Source organism: Acinonyx jubatus, chromosome A1, assembly GCF_027475565.1.
Source record: "Acinonyx jubatus isolate Ajub_Pintada_27869175 chromosome A1, VMU_Ajub_asm_v1.0, whole genome shotgun sequence".
Lineage (NCBI taxonomy): Eukaryota > Metazoa > Chordata > Mammalia > Carnivora > Felidae > Acinonyx > Acinonyx jubatus.
In genome coordinates, this window is record NC_069380.1 from 107834871 (window position 1) to 107852279 (window position 17409).

The 17409-nt window shown below is 51.2% G+C and overlaps 1 protein-coding gene across 13 annotated transcripts in view; it reads right to left on the reverse strand.

Annotated features, from left to right (window-relative positions):
- P4HA2 (prolyl 4-hydroxylase subunit alpha 2) overlaps positions 1 to 11724 on the reverse strand; it is a 34792-nt gene extending 23068 nt beyond the window's left edge. For 6 of the 13 annotated variants that reach the window (XM_053220798.1, XM_027076741.2, XM_027076737.2 and 3 more), the window contains exons 1-5: positions 10832 to 10967; positions 10127 to 10260; positions 2064 to 2185; positions 1336 to 1432; positions 810 to 961 (exon numbers count right to left, since the gene is read on the reverse strand). In XM_053220798.1, the coding sequence (XP_053076773.1) occupies positions 810 to 961; positions 1336 to 1432; positions 2064 to 2145 (331 nt within the window). In that variant the 5' untranslated portion in view covers positions 2146 to 2185; positions 10127 to 10260; positions 10832 to 10967. Of the gene's footprint in view, positions 1 to 809; positions 962 to 1335; positions 1433 to 2063; positions 2186 to 10126; positions 10261 to 10606; positions 10782 to 10831; positions 10968 to 11584 lie in introns of those variants that run through there. The other 7 variants (XM_027076739.2, XM_053220785.1, XM_053220762.1 and 4 more) reach the window with 6 other exon arrangements.
- Between the last annotated feature and the right edge of the window lie 5685 nt (positions 11725 to 17409).

The following is a 17409-nucleotide window of genomic DNA, read 5'->3' on the forward strand; positions in this document are numbered from 1 at the left end:
GTGAGTGGGGAAGGGGTGGAGAGAGAGGGAGACACAGAATCTGAAGCAGGCTCCAGGCTCTGAGCTGTCAGCACACAGCCCGACACAGGGCTCGAACTCACAAACTGCAAGATGATGACCTGAGCCTAAGTTGGACACTTAAATGACCAAGCCACTCAGGCACCCTGGAAGACTATAATTTTAATAGTGCTTATCACCAACCAGCTAGATTAAGAATTTTAATTTTCTTTGGGCATCTGGGTGGTTCAGTCGGTTGGGCATCCAACTTCAGCTCAGGTCATGATCTCACTGTCTGTGGGTTCGAGCCCCACATCTGGCTCTGTGCTCACAGCTCAGAGCCTGGAGCCTGCTTTGGATTCTCCATCTCCCTGTCTCGCTGCCCCTCCCCTGCTCATGCTCTCTCTCTCTCTCTCTCTCTCTCTCAAAAATAAATAAAGATTTAAAAAATAAAAAAAAAAAAAGAATTCTAATTTTCTTACATGATTATTTTGTTTTCTAATTTTTCTATGAAAACATATTAGTAAAGCATGATTTAAAAAAGTACCCCCGAAAAGGAAATGAAAATGCAGGAAAAGGCAAGACCTAATTACATTACATATTAAAAACAAGGACAGCCAACTGATAGGTCTGCACAGAGAAGGGAGAAGGCCAGAGGGTTCTGTGCACCACAGAAGGTGGACGAGCAGAGAACACAGGACTACATGTTCACATACTGCACATGCCCATCAACACCCTCAGACCCAGGACAGGCTCAGATACACACTCCCCAGACATAATGGCCCACCCAGTACACGTTCACCGTCCCTCACCTGCGGCTGAGTCCTGCAGGACAAGGTCCTCCAGCGCAGGCCAGTCTGTGTTCAGCCGCTTCACCAATTTATAGGCATTTACAGGGTGGGCCAAGTAGCCTTCAGGGTCAGCGGCTGATTTGCTGGTCAAGGCTTCCATTTTGTCTGCCCAGCTGAGGAAACAAAACAAAAGGAAGACTAACACGCCCACTCACACAGGTCTCAACCTATGGCAATTTCTCCGGTGAGATTCAGGACCCTTCAAGAGGCAACAGAAAATGAAAACAGCAACTCCTCACTAACACTTGCAAGCCCCTTAATCTAGACAAGGGATGGGTACACCAATGTATGTAAAAAGGCTCTTAAATAGAAGGGGAAAAGCAGGGAGTCCTTAACCCAAGCACTGAGTCACTCCAGAGGACTGGCATGAAGTAACCTCCAGGCCAGCTCCTCACCGTTCTCTCAAGGGCTTCCTCTTATGTGCACCCTAGGGGGGTTATGGGGGGGGGGGGGGTGGGTGAGGGTAAGGATTTAGGACATCAGATACCTCTTAACCTTTGAGAGTTTGGCTTCTTCCACAAGGATGTACTCCTTCAGAGACTGTACCAGGTCCTTCTCTGCATAAATCAAGTCGGTCATGTGCCCTGCAGAGAAAGAAAAAAGGCAGAACCAGTAAGAAACAGATGAGAGGCATCCAGCCTCCTTCCTTGGGGCACAGAACACCAGCACAGAAGTATGTCCTCTGGGCCACCATCATGTCAACTCTCATGGGATCACCGGGACGTGGAAGTTAAAGGGGACATAGGCACTCACAGGGTCCTGGCCCCCAGTTTCAGTAAGAAAGAGGCGGAGGCTCTAAGGGGCCAGTGAGATAAGCACACTGGGAATGCCTTCAGGAAGAAGCCCCAAATCTCATTCTCCTATTGCCACCGGCTGGATCCTGTCACCAGGGCATGGACATCCTAAGGGTTCTCTGCTCAGAACCACTCTCTGACCCTGGGGAAAGATGGTCAGAAAGGCCAGGAAACCCATGAGCAGCCTGCAATTTTCAGGGAGGACACCCAGTTGAGACAGCTAGCTCCTAGGAAGGACATTCAGGTCACCAGGGCCTCAGAAGGGGAAATGGCAGCTCCACAAGCTCCACTTTCCCCTGAACTGTTCAAAATCAGTGGGTGAGCCATCCCATCTTGAGTAAGAACAGAACTTAGGTGGTGATATTCCCTAGCACTTGAGCCAAGGATTGCTCAGGGAGACAACAGTCCTGTTGGCACATACCAATGGAAGTGAAGAATTCAGCCTGCACACGGCCCAGGACAGCAAACCAGGCCACGAGCAATGTGGACACCCAGCGTTTCATGGTCACAGAGAGTAGTGTCTGCAAGGCATTCAAGTGACAGCTGTTGGATCAACAGTTGAAAAACGTAACTTAGGTGAGAGATACTTACACATGTGCACACAGACAGACATCGCCAAACATGCCAAAACTCTGACCTAGTACATAGAAACTGAGGATATTCAGAATCAGCAGTGCAACGAGGCCAAGGTGTACAACGAGGGATGTGTGCTCAATGCTCCCTGCTCTGGGAGGCCATGCACCCTTGGGAGAGACCCTGCCCTCTAGATTCCTGGTATCTAAAGGCAACATGGAAAGGCTGAATTGTGTGGGAGGCAGTCACCTCTGATTCTAATAGCCTATCACTCCAAGATTCTGGCCCAGAACTTGTCATTTCACAGCCTGCTTGACTTATTTGTCTTTCTCTCCAACACGTGTGTCAGGATGGTGCCGGGTGCTGGGGACACACAGGTAACTTCGGCACACAAGAAGACTGAAAGTACACAAGAAACAGGGATAGAACTTGACACAGTATGCAGCAGGGAGCCCCTATCCGAAATGAGGCATAGAGCAGCTGTTGGCCAGCAGGGGGATAAAACCACTCCCCTTGACAGTGTGCACCTGGCCACAGCAGACGCAGTCTGGAAAGCAAGCACTTTGGGCAGACACCACTCTTCCTGTCTGCCACCTCACCAGACACCATCCCCACTGGCACGTCACATTCACAAATATTTACTGAAGATCCACACGGGCTACCCACTAAGCTAGGCACCAGGGATACAAAAATGAACCATCCACACAAATCCAAAACTCTGGGCTAGGCTAGGCAGCTGACATGGTGTGAGATCAGCTTCTGTCTTCTAGTCAGCCTCGAAATAGCGCAATTCAGCTGTGAAGGCAGCAGGCACAACATGGGGCAAGCTCCACTGGCAGTGAACCTAAGTATACAACGGAAGCTTTGGACATGGTCTTCCAGCTCAGCCACGCAGCCCAGAGCATGCTGAAGGACCAGCTCCCATCTGAGTTCCCACTCTGCCAGCCCCTTCTCTTCCTGCTCTACTTCAGCCAAACCCCCCAGAAATGTACTAAGAGAAAACAAGGAAAATGAAGAAAATACAAATGCTTCCCCCCAAAAACGTAAGCCTTACCTGACTGAATTCCAAGTCTGAGCTAATGCTAGTTCATCAGGGTTTTGCCTGCTATGGTCGATCAGACAGACACAGCCAAGACTATCATTCCTTACCTCAGAAGAAACTCCAATCTACTATAGTTCCAGGTTAGGCTCAAAGAGGCCCAACCACAATCCCTACCCCTAAAACAGTTCCTCTATTAAGAGGAGTGAATAAGCAAATGGCTGCATTTGTTCATGTCCCTGCTAAATGTCTGCAGAGCTATGAGCATGCCCATCAGTGCCCTCGATATTGGGGACCAGGAGATACACAGAGCAAGATCTTTAGGCCAGAACCTGCTGCAGGGTATTGGGCTAAAGGACCAATTTATGGAGTTAGGGCAGCAGAGGAGAGCAAGTCACTGAGAGAAGGTGAGCAGGCCGTCAGACCTCAGGTGGAGCCCAGGCCCTCCGTGTTCCAGCCACACATCTCCACTCAGGCCTCGCCATGCTGCATCACCACCCCAGGATTTCTGAAAGCCTCTCTTTTTGTTCACACGAGCCCCCTGTACAGGGAGTAGTGTCCGTTCCTTATACCTCAAGAGGCTTAACTAGCTCAGGAAAGCACCTTCTGTAGGTGAAAAGAAGGAACAGTAAAATTCAGGGCCAAGAGGCTGTTATCTGTGGACAGTGAGAGACCAGCCAACTGCCTTGTCAGGATGGGGTGGTGGGAGACCAGGGCCCAGGCAAGACACCAGACCAGACATGGCCAGAAGTGGGGGAGCCCAGCGCTTTCCCCCTGTTGTGTCACCAGCTGCAGTGGCATATCTCTTCAGAGATCGGGTAACAAGTTCAAGGGAGGGAGATGCCTCTCCTTTCCTTTCAAATCACCCTGGTGATCCAGTCCATGGTTCATGCCTTACAGCACTCAGCAAAAAGCAGCCAGGTTCCTTCATTACATGAATTCCAGCTGTCATTTCTCTGGAATGCACTATCTGGCTTAGACTGAGCCCATCCACAAATACCAGCCTGGAGGCAGAGCCCCACAGAATCTCAAATGGGGTTCTGGGAAATGGCTTGCTAAGCGCTTGCAAAGTCCTGCTGTGATGGAGGAGAGCAAGATGACTCCACTGGTCAGAGAGCCAGTTACTCCCAAGCAGCCCCTAGACTGCCAAAACCAACATTACCACCTCAGGCAGTGGTACCCTAGAGCCCCAACGCTTCTCTTGATCCTGGCCCTGAACACTAAACACTTTGTACTAAAAAAGATACTAACTAGGGTCAGGTTGGGAAGAAGCAGCATCCAAGAAGGACTGTCCCAGAGTGTGGGAAAGGCCAACCACCTACTTGCCTGCCCTTCAATCTGATCTCATACCCACACCCAAAGCTTGATAGGATACAGTAGGTGGGAATGTGTGTGCATGCCCAGTGCCCCCACAAAGTGTCCAGTGCTCCCAAAAGCCTTTCCAGGAACATTCAGAAATCCATGCTGAATAGTCCTGGAAATGGGCAATGTCAAACCTCCTTTTAGAAAAAAACAAAAAACAAAGTGGCACCCGAGCCTGAGGAGAAAACCAATATGCAATTTTATGTGTGTTGCACCCTGAGTTTAGAACACGTCTGGCCCAAATCAGGCACCCAACAAATAATGCTTTGCCACAGACTTGTTTAAGTCAGAAACAGTATCACAAGATTTTACATTTTTTCCCACACAATGGATTGTTATGGATTGTTTAAGAATGGACACTGTATGCATATGAAGTCCCAAGTTTGGACCCCCACAGGTAGATCCTCCAAAGCCTACCAACACCCCAGTGACAGTGATTCACTCACCAGGTGACCAGCACTGTTTCTAAGCACAGGGCAATTCCAAGACATACAATCAGAGGCCCCAACAAGCCTGCTCTTTGGAAAGGACATTTACAATCTGGCCAAATGGCCATGAAAAGAGGTTTCCAGCTGCAAACCAGCAGAGTCCTTAGCTTCTCCCCTTACCTCATCAGGCATGAACCTCTGCCAAGCTCGCAGCTGCAACCCAAATGCAACAGCTTGAATTTTAACAATGTATTTAACAGCCTAGAGACAGAACATGGGTTTGCTGAGTACAAGCAAGTCTTACCAGGCACTAATCAAGAAGCTGCCTGCCTTCTGTGAAGGAGCAAAATGCGCCCCCCAGTGGTCCTGCCTCCCAGTGGTGTGGCCAACTCTGGGATGGCAGAGTCAAGAGGACCTGTGAGCTGTGCAGAAGCTCGGGGAGGCCCCGGCACTTAAGCATACAGATGTCCAATAGGCCCAGAAGCTGACTTCCCCAGAAGGTTGAGAAGCACCCTTCTCTCCTCACCCAATGTGAGGCCTCAGTCATCACCGTGGTCTGAGCCACCTCCAATTCCCTCCCGCAGCCATCCTGGTTCCTACCTACACTCACTGTCATCACATCTGGTGCACCGCCACCCCACCCCCCCAACTCCCACCAACCTCTGCTCTACAAAGTATCCAGCATAGCTTACTGCAGCTCCTCTTGTGGTCTTTCTCTCCACTGCTCTTAGGATAAAGTCCAAACTCCTTGATCCCCAGGGTCTTTTTGACTCTGTACCACATGGCCCTACAGCCCACTCCAGTCCCATCTCATGACTCTAGGTTTCCCAGCCTCAGATGCTACTTTTCATGGAAAATATTCTTCGCTGAGGATTTTCTTCATTGAAACCCAGATGTTCATCTATATCCATACTTGTACTTCACTATCAGGTATATGAACATGTTGATTTATACTTCCCACCTGGGTACCATCAAAACTACAAAGCCTCCTGCTTCAATAGCCAGGCAGTGAAGTAGCAGAGAAGGCTGTAAAAATCAACATGCAAAGACCAAATTGGATCTTCAGTCAGGGTCTTGGCAGAGACTTGGCAGTCTAAGTGAGACTAACTCATAAGCAACTACACACAAGGACAAGACCCACACGGCGCTACACAGGATGCTTCTGATGCACCACCTCACACTCTCTTGGCCTCACCAGTCTCCTGGACCCTGGGTCTCTTGCTGGGCCTCAGACCCAGTGAAGGCGACTGTGCAGGCCCCAAATCTCTGGCTCCTCCTCCTACTTCCACACACCACAGAAGTGCCACACTGGCCTCCCCAGTGGCTCCTGGAGGGCCCTGGTAGTGCAACCAAGGAGCCGCAGGGAGAGAACTCTTATGAGGCAACTCTGACCAATGAAGACAGAACACAGAAGGAGGTCAGCAGATGAATTCCCTCTTCAGGCTTTGGATGACAAACTATTCTGCAGCATGGAGTTTCTGTAGAGATCACCCAGGGATATTTGGCACAGCTGAACAATGACTGCGTCTCTGTGCAAATTGGCCAGCTTGCTTCCATCCTTCCCTCCCTCTGGTTAATCTTCCCTTACCCTTGCTGCCCTGCACCTTCCAGTAAGGCATTAAGCACTTAAGCTCTGCCTCAGGCACTGCTTTTTTGGGAACTAAGCCAACCACCATTTACATTTCCAAAAATCTTCCATTTCTACCATCTCATCCTCACCAAAGTCTTGCAAACTAGATAATCATCTTGATTTCAGATATAGAAGCTAGGCAAGGGGGGCTGAGAGGTTTCCTGTATACCTGACATGCTACCACCAGTCAATGGCAGAGCTGACGTAAACCCAAAACACACTTTCTGCTAGATACTGCTACCATTCAATCCCACTCAGTAACATCTGCTGTCTTACAGCCTAAGGGTCTCCCAAAAGGAGGAGCCACACTTTGACCAAGCAGAGCAGGCTTGCCCAGGTCAAGGACTGTATCACAGTCCACAAAGCAGCTTCATGATATACCTGGCTTGATCCCACCAAAAGGTGGACAGCAGCATGGGCCCAGAAGATAGGAACAAGGAGCCTCAAGTTCAAGCGAGCAGTCACTCCTGCTTCAGACATCACAGCACTCACAAATGACCAACCAGCCCAGTTCAGGGCAAAGCAGTACTATCTAATCAGGCATACCCACAGTGGGGTCAAACCACTCCAAGTTAAATCTCACCTCCCCCATCACTTCCTGGCTTTGTGACTTTATACAAGTTACAGAACTCCCGAAGCCTGTTTCCCACCTATGTGATGGTGATAACATTAGGACCCACATCTTACAGGGTTGTTGTGAGGACTGAATGAGATGACAAGTACTGACAGGCAGCCTACCACCAAGCAGTTTTCACCAGACATTGGCACCAAGGTTACTAGAGGGACATCAGTAGACCTGGATTGGCCAGCTGTCTGGCTAATCCCTGGAAAATGAGAAGGTCCAGGAGTGCCTGGATGGCTCATTTTCTTAAGCTCCTGACTTCAGCTCAGGTCATGATCTGATGGTTCATGAGTCTGAGCCCCACACCGGGCTCTGTGCTGACAGCTCACAGCCTGGAGCCTCCTTCGGATTCTGTGTCTCCCTCTCTCTCTGCTCCCCCGTGACTCACACTCTGTCTCTCTCTGTGTCTCAAAAATAAATAAATGTTGAAAAAAAAAAGGAAAGAAAGAAAGAAAGAAAGAAAGAAAGAAAGAAAGAAAGAAAGAAAGAAAGAAAGAAAGAAAGAAAGAAAAGGAGAAGGTTCAGCCTAAGGGACAGTGAAGATGAAAACAAGGCAGAAATTGGGCAATCTCCATATCCCACAAGGGCCAAAAGAAATGAAACATTAATTTAGGTGGGAGCAGAGTCAGACATAATGGAGCATACTATCAGGGAATAACCCTGAAACAGGCCAATTAGTGGCTCTACAGGTCACCTAGGAAACAAAGCTCTCTGGCAAAAGGCAGGGGACTGGACTAATACTCTAGGATCTCCTGTATTTCTATACCTCTGACCTAATGGATCTGAGTTCCTACAAGTACCAGGCCTCAGGATCTCGCCACACCCTGGCCCTCAGGAGTACCTGGTACACAGTAGGCTGTACTCTAGAATGCACTTCCTAAAAGGTCTACAGCAGATATTGGTCTGTGAACAGGCTCAGACAGATCCAATCTGAGCCAGAGAACTCACTACCCAAACACTTAATCTTCTGCCCTGCAATAATACCACTTGTGTAAAAACCCTTTTCTAGGGCTCCAAAAAGTCTAGTCCAGGCTTTTCATTCTCCTCCACCCCTTCTGAGAATAAAAAGTATACCCTTCATTCCACATCCCCAGCGCAAACCCCAGAGACCACAGGAGCCACTAGCCCCCTCCCTCTAAAACACGCTGATGTCCCACTTTAGGGCACTTCAAGCAATGTTTTCCAAGTCCAACTCTCGCTCTAGCACTCTGTCTGGGCTTGCACGTGCCTGCAGCACAGCATTTCCTGCCAATGACCATCTGCATAAAATTAAACTCTTGACAGATCCCAGGAGCCAGGGACACACCCATCAGCCCAATGTACACTATCAGCCAACGTGGCCACAAATCGGCCAAGGTCTTGCGTCCAGCCTCAGAACTTCCCATGGATGTGGGAGAGCAGAGTAAAAAGTAAGGCTCTGTTAGGAAATGAGTAGACCCCAGAATCCCTCACCCTAGTCATTCCTCAGGGCTGCACCCACACAGTCTCTCCTACTGATGAGTACTCACACTCTGAGCTCCTCCTCTGCCACAGGACCAGCTGCCAGCATGAAGCAGTAATCTCAGGGAGATTATAAGCTATCCACAGGCAAGGATAGTATCACCACCACTTCCCTCTCCTTCTCTCCCTCCTAATTCCAGCCCTAGGCACACTCAAAGCAGAAGCCAAGCACAGTAGAGGAACTCAGGAAATGAACAGAGATCAGCTGTGTACAGGCTAAACCAATGACAAAGTAAACACGCTCCTGGGCACCCCATTTCAGAGCCTCCTACTGGGTAAAAAGGCCTATCACAAGTCATAGGCAATGCCTAACCATCATCATGTCTGCATGCTGGGCTCTCAGAGAACTAGGGTGGCCCACTATGACAGCATCTCTGGGATGAGGCCCCAGGCCAACTCACTCCATCCTTGCTACGTGGCCTCCTTGGCTGGGCCGCACAGAAGACATACTCGGCCATCTGAGAATAAGAAGGACTAGAAGAAAAGGATTCAAAGCCCAAACATCTTGCAAGTGTGTTCAAGTGAACAGAAGAGGCCTGGGCTCTGAGGCCCAGAAGCACAGTGAGAGACTACACCTAGACACTTCAGTGGCAGCTTAAACACAAGCCAAAGGACATCTTGGTGCATTAATAGAGAGCTAAATCATGAAACCTGTTGTTCCAGATGTGATCCAGGGTGAGAAGCAGCAGTAGCTTGCAAAAACATTCTATACATTGTTAGGTGGACAGCAGATCTTGGCAACATCAGGGACATGTGAGAATGTCCTCAGCTACAAATGATATCCCCCAACCCTTGCTCTCAGAGCCAGGAACTCCTGAGAAAGGGCTGAGGCTATCAGGCCTCAGACGGTATACATTAAGAAGCACGTGCCTTAGGCTTCACCCTACAGCACAAGACACCAGTCTTGGTCTTGGGATGAACACTAATGTTGCACACCATCTTAAAGATGTCATATTAGAATACAAGGCCAGGGGCCCTACCTATGCTGTCCTGAAGTTGGAAGTGCCCTGATCCAGGCTCATGCTGAGGCAAATCCAAATGCAGGGCACAGTACCAGGCACTGTCCTCTCACTTCAAACTGTGGTGGTCAGGGCCCATGGGCAGCTATCCCCTTAAATGTCCCTTCCCTCATCACCTTGCCTCTTCTAGAGTATACAGATCTGCTCCCACTCACACGGGTTGTTCCTCTGTCCAGGTTACCCTTATTCAGATTTCTTCTGACCACGCCAGCTCATAAGTCACCTCCTCCAGGAAGCCCTCTGGCCTGACGCATCCTGCCCTCTACCAAGGACCCACACAGCCTGATGCTCCCTCCTAACACCACACTTACCACACTGTTTTGGACCTGGACTTTCCCAGTCTTCAATGTGTCTGCTGCACTTAGCTAGCAACTCCTTGCAGTTTCTGACACACCGAAGGGTCCGTTTGAATTAGTTAACTAGTTACCAGAGGTCCACGCAGCTTCTGAGGAAAAATAACGCAGGTTGGAAACAGAGGTCTATGGGGGGGGGGGGGGGGGGGGGACTGTTCTCAACCAACAGCCTGTTTCACGGGTACCAAGGTGGACCCCGCCGGGCTAAAGCCAGAAACTCCCATCCCTTTGGAGGGAGGAAGGCGGACCTCGCTAACTTTAAGCGGCCCCCCGGGGCTCAGCCGAGGGCACCGCCTTTGCCTCCAACCTCTGGCCGCACTCGGGGCCAGGCCTCCCGTTGCCGTTCCCGGGGAGCCTGCCGAGGCAGGGCGGCCAAGTTCTCCACCCCGCCCGGCTCGGCGCGGACGCCCAGGGACCGGCAGGAAGGGCGCCGCTGACCTCACCACCCTGAGCTCGGGGAAGCGGCGGGACAGGAACCCAGACGGGAGGAGAAACAGGGCGGAGGGCTCCGGGCTGCGGCCCGAATTGTGCTGCGGGAAGCGGGCTGCGCGACCCCCGGCCCCCAACTCCCGGCCCCGCGCCGGCAGCACTCACGGCCCGACGACCCCGGCCCGCGCGCGAGCCCAGCCGCGGACCCGGCGGCCGAGCGGGCGGAGCGCTCACCTGGACACGCGCCGCTCCCGGCGTTTCCAGAACCTCCCGCGGCGGCGCCCGGCCCGCTCGGCGCCTCCTCCCGGGGCGGCTCCGCCTCCCGCCGCGGCCCGGCTCCGCCTGCTTGAGCCGCCGCCACGTCCCCACCTCCCGCCCCCAGCCGGCCGGCTGGGGCGCTGGCTCTGCGCCCGGACAGCTTCGGCCGGGGGTCTTCGCCGCCAGCGACCCCCGGGAAGGTCTGGGCTGCCAAGCCCGCCGGAGCCGGGAGCCGAGAGCCAAAGAGCGGCCTTTGGGACGGGCGGGAGCCGCTATCTGCGCCCTTCATGCCGCCGGCCGCTCGCCGCACGTACGCCGCGCCCGCCTCCCCTCGCCCCGCTCCACCTGCAGGACTCGGCCCTCCCTCCTTCCCAGTCCCTCGGCGGCTGCAGAAGGGCCCGCGACCCGATCCTGGCGCCGAGGAGGTGGGGAGCGCCCCCCAACCCGGGCGGACTTCCCCGGCTGGGCTCCCGCCCTTCTCCTCAGTGGTCCTGCTGGGCGCACGGGCTCCTGCTGCCCGCCCACCCCGCCCCCATCATCACCACCCTCAGGTTGGGGAGGAGGGGGGACACCCGGGTCCGGGCCAGGCAGGCTATCGGGGGAGCGGACGGACCAGTGGAGAAGACCTTGAAGAAAACGAGGGACCCGGGGTCCACCCACAGGGCCAAGCTCCCAAAGGGATTCAGCCTATCCCCAGCTCCTGTGTCAAGCATCCTCCTGGTGACTTACCTGTGGATGATGGGTTGATGACAAGGGGACCAATGAAAGACTGAGGTGGCTGGGATGGCATACTGGGGCCAATTCTTGGTTTGCCCAAACCCCTTCATACAACAGGGACCCAAAACAGTGGACACCTCATTTACCTAGTCCCGTCTGGGAAGGAATGAGGGCTGGGATGCGGCAAATCTCAGCCTGAGTCCGAGGAGGCCCTGGCGGACAAGCAGGTTCCCACGCCTGCTCTGTGAACCTTCCTGGTCATGAATGAGGGGAAACACGGTCTGAGAATCTCATCAGGGAGCTAGCCCAGAGTGGGAGGTACCCAGTCTCCCCGCCCAGGCTGTGTGGGGATATTCCCTATGGCACTCTGTCCAGGCTGGCAGCCCAGACCTGGGGAGCACACACATAGAACTACACATAAAATACGGAACAAGCCACTGTTCCGGCCTGCGTCAGCAGCCAGCCAGAGCCTAGCTAAAACCAAACAGAAACCTTCCTGCATCTGCTACATCCTGTTATGACACAGGAGCCCCCCTCTATCCAGATTCGCCCATCCTCTCCCTGCTCTCAGGAGCTTGCCCTGTGGATCATGCCTTCTCTCTCCTGAGAGAAGCCCCTCCATCTCAACTGAATCCTTCCCTTGACCTGTAAGTAGGTGTAACCCTTTACTGTGGAAACAAAACCCTCATTCGACTCCACCAGCTACTGCAGTGTCTTCTTCTCAACTCCAGCAAAATACCTGAAAACAGTGGTGTTTCAATCCTTGTCCTCACTTCTCCCCCCCGCACCACCCCCCCCAGGCTCTTACAGCAGGCCTTCTGGTATCCTTACAACACCAAACCAGGTCCCAATAAACTCTATAACTTCCAAGTCTCAGAATTCAATAGTCTATCTTCAGTTCTCATCTGCCAAAGCCCCCAGCCACATTTGACTCCCCTGCAGTGTCTGACCACTGCCTCCTTGGAACACTTGTTTCCCTTGGTTTCCACCACCCTCTCTGGCCACCACCGCCCCATCTTCTAACCTCCCAGTACATCTTCCTCTCCCCCTCTCCTCATTAGTCCATAAAGTTCGGGGGGGTCCTCAAACTCAGGTCTAGGTACCCTACTTTCCTCCTCTCTAATTTCTTCCTTTACACAGGTGACTCACTTCTCTACACTTGCCCTGAATCCCAAGCTCCAGACTCCTATAACTACCTGCTGAGTCTATGTCTCCAAAGGAGTGTCCACAGGCACTTCATTCACAACATGCCCAATACCGAATCCCAGCTCTCTCCCTTCTCCTTTTCCCACCACCCACATTCTAATTCCCTGCTTCACTGAAAGAGCCACCCTCCATTGGGTACCTAACCAGAAGCCTGGGAATCACATCTCCCTCTGCCTTGCCCCCAGACGTTATCTTTCCAGGTCTCATGTCCATTCACTTTGGCCACCTAAATCTCTCTTCAATCCATCCACACTGCAGCTACAGCAATCACCTCAAAATTCAGGTCTGAACCCATCACTCTCAGCTTAGTAAATGACATGGTTCTTAAGAAAAATCCCAAAGGTGGTCTGTAAGGCCCCACATGGTTTTGCCCCTGCTCACTTCTCTAGTCACACTGACCTTCCTCCCATCCCTCTAACTGACCATTCTCTCCTCACCACACTACCAGGCCTTTGCACATGCTTTTCTTTTTGTCTAGAAAAATTTCCCTCCTCTCCAATTCAATCTTTCACATCCCCTTAGAGGGATTTGTCTCACATCCCTGACCAGGTCAAAACCTCCTTTAACAGACTCTCATGCTCTGAGCACTTTGTAACACTTGCCACAGTTGATATAATTGAATGATTGTTTGATTAATGTCTGTCTCCCCACTGGCCCAGGGCCTCCAGGAGAACACAAACTGTATATTTTTGCCCATTACCATATTCTCAGCTCCATTCAAAGAACTGGGCTCAATAAATATTTGCTGACTATACGAAGGGATGGGTGTCTTCTTAATGCCTTGCTCCATCATACACCTGTAGTGAAAGGTCTGGCCAAATCCTCCACAGGGCGTTAGAGTCCTGGACCCCACTCATTCTTCATTCCTTATAAAGATACTTGGTACTGAATTTAGGGCCCACCTAGGTAATCAAGATGATCTCACCTCATGATTCTTAATTACATCTGTCAAGTTTTTCTAAATAAGTTCATACTCACAGGGTCCAGGTATTAGGACATGGTCATATCTTTTTAGGGGCCACCGTTCAACCCACTGCATCTGACATTCTCTCATGCCCTCCAGGGACTACTGGCTGTGGGGTAAATCCATGACTCTCAGTTCTGAATCTCTAGCCCAGGCCCCCTCCAGACTCACATAGCCTTTTATTTGCAGCCATTTAATAGGTGAATTATCTCCCCACACACTACCCATACCCCTGAACTGTTTCCGCTCCAGCATTTTCTATATCTCAGGAAATGAAATGAACACCTTCCAGTCATTTCTATTTTCTACCCCCCCCCCCCGCCACATTCCCCCATTACAGATGTTACCTGGGGGACTAGACTTGTCTGCCCACCACCACCATCTCAAGGGAAGGACCTAGTGTCTCTCCAGAAGGGATGTCAAAAATATTCACTCTGTGGGGCGCCTGGGTGGCTCAGTCACTTAAGCATCCAACCTGAGTTCAAGTCATGATTTCGCAGTTCATGAATTCAAGCCCCACATCAGGCTCTGTGCTAACAGCTCAGAGCCTGGAGCCTACTTCGGATTCTGTGTCTCCCTTTCTCTCTGCCCCTCCCCCACTCATACTCTGTCTCTCTCTCAAAAATAAACATTAAAAAATTTTTTTAAAAACCCATGCTGGGTAGATAGGTAACTGGATGACCGGTGTGTGGATGCACGGCTTCCCCCTAAACAGAGGCCTCCTCAGCCTGCCCCTGACCTCCCCCATTTACCTGTGATCTCTGGGTAAAGTGATGGGGGTAGGCTCCGCTGCTTGGTGCTGAGGTCTCACTGATGACTCTTGCAGACCCTGGCAACCACCACAGCAACTGTGGTGGCCTGGCCAGGATTTATGAGCACCTGATCCTTCCATAAAATTCCCCAGAGCGGGGGCTCCCAGGGTCAACCAATGCTTCACAAAGGGTACTGCGTATGTTGATACACATCTGTGCATTGCAGCACATTCAGCAGACAGCTGTCCACTGGTTTCTGAGACCACCACCCTCCACACTCCAAGTTCTTACCTTCAGGCAACTGAGGAAAGACTGGGTGTGTCCCAATTGACCAGTACTTGACTCAAGGTCAACTACAGGAGGCTGGAGGTGCAGCTTAAGTGGGGCCACCTAGTGGTGGCCCTACGGCTTCAGAAATAGGGCCTCCCAGGTAGTCTGGTGCACATCCAGCTTGGTGTATGACCCTGGAAAAGGGAAAAAGAATCTGGCAGAATCGCCGGAACTCTGTGGCCTGCCCTGGACAGGGCCAAGTAGATCCCCAGAAACTACTCCCCAAACCTCTGAGTCCTTTCGGTGAATGCAAAAAATAGAATGTCCCCTCCCAGCTCCCTCTCCCATGGACCCCTGCAGCTCAAAACAGCAGAGCCAGCACAAGCCGGGCTGTCATTACAGGGTGGAGAGAGGCATCCCAGGGCCTTCAGAGCTGTAATTACCCAGCAGGTCTAGGGCAGGCCCTTATGATAGAGACAGCAGGCTTCCACTTTGGCTTCTCTCCTCACTGTACCCTCCTTTCTTCTATCTTTGGCAAGAAGCTTCAGCTAGTGTAAATGCCCGGAGGGCCAGGAGTTAGCTAGGTACGGTGCTTACAAATCCTGATATCTTGATATATAGAGATAAAGCACACTTTTCAAAGTTATTATTTTTGTAACACAGAAGCCCCTCATTCCTCACCCCCCAGCCTTGAGTCCAAATGGAGACTGTGTGGACATTAGGGATGAGTGAGGATGAGGTGAGGGGTGGGATACCTATTGGACACCTGAATTAACTACTGACTAAAAGGCTGAAAGTTCAGTAGTTTTGCTATTTTTTTAGGCCTTGTCAAAATGTCAGGAAGTCAGTTGAGCAGAAGGTAGGGAGAAATGAAAGGTGAGGCTGCAGAAGTCCCAGGGGCAGATCACCTGGGTGGAGCATTTTGGGGTTAGGAAAAGCACCCTGGCTGTCTGTTGTGGAGGAGGGAGGAGGAGGAGCAGAGCCTGAAGGTGATAGGGAGGGAGCTGGTGCAGAGTCTAGATGACAGTTGATGGTGACCTGAACTGACAAGTGGCAATGCATACAGGGAGAAGTGGGCAGACTTTTTTTTAATATTTATTTATTTGTGAGAGAGACAGAGAGACAGAAAGACAGAGAGAGAGATGGCATGAGCAGGGCAGGGGCAGAGAGAGAGGGAGACAGAGGATCCCAAAGCAGTCTCTGCCCTGACAGCAGCAAGCCCGATGCCGGGCTTGAACTGAGGAACTGTGAGATCATGACTCGAACCAAAGTCAGGCGCTCAAACAACTGAGCCACCCAGGCACCCCAAGAAGTGGGTAAATTTAAGAATTATAAAGAGAGGGGCGCCTGGGTGGTTCAGTCACTTAAGCCTCCGACTCTTGATTTAGGCTCAGGTCATGATCCCACAGTTCATGAATTCAAGCCCTGTGTCAGGCTTTGCCCTGACAGCATGGAGCCTGCTTGGGATCCTCTCTCTCTCTCTCTCTCTCTCTCTCTCTCTCTCTCTCTCTGTCCCTCCCTTACTTGTACACACTCTCTCTCTCTCAAAATAAATAAACATTAACAAAAAGAATTATAAAGAGGTAAAATACAAAGGGCTGGGTACATTCGCTCATTTATTTATTCAACAAACATTTATTAAATGTTCTGCTCCCTACTCTGAGTTCCTTTTTGGGGATGAGGACCTGCTTCTCATCCAGAGTGGGGTGAAGGCTTTTCACCCTTGGCTTGCTCTCCTCTGCTTTCAGAACAGGCCCTGCTGAAGGGAATCAGCGGCACCCCCAGACAACACAAGAATAGGGAGCAACTTGGCTGCCCAGTAAGAACACCAGCACACTTTGAGGTTGCAGACTGACATGGAATCTTAATCACAATGTCTGGATTCCTTAATCGCCAGACTCCTTCCACCATAAGGAAACCACCCATTTAATGACAGTTTCAACACTAACGCACTAATGCCGCCCTTCCCCTCCCTGTTCCTTTTATCCCCGCCCCCCTTATTTTTCAATGCATGCATTGTTATAGTGATAGATGTTTGTAAGCACCTTATATCCTTTTAGGAGTGAGATGGATGTCAGTGAATCCACCTGTGAGTCGCCCTATCTCAGTCTAGTTGGGCAAATTCTGTACTGCATAAGTCTGGGGCTCCCTTTGCATCATAGATGTTATAGATTTGCATATTCATTACAACTTTCCAGTAGATAAAAAATAAAGTGAAATGAAAAGGGGTATCCTTTGCTAACATGCACAAAATCACCATATGCTTTTGTACATCTACTTCCATCCATATAATCAATCATAGGAGACAGAGTCACCCATGTGGTTGATGGCTGTTTATACCTGCCTCAGAGACCCCAACCTCTCCTGTGGGCTCTCTCCTGCTCTCCACTATCCTGCCTGTATCAGGTCTGCTTGTGACTCTGACTCTCCCCCAGTCCCTTGAGTAGACACGATCGTCCAGACATGTTAAGGAGCCCTCTCTTTTGCTCCTATGGGACACAGCCCAGGACTCTGACCTACCTACCACAGACAGGCCAGAGCACCCGTTCCTTTAGAGGCCCTGACTAGCTGACACATCACACATATTCTAATGCACCTGTATCCCACATAAGTGCATTCTACTTTTTTATGTTTTAAGTTTATGT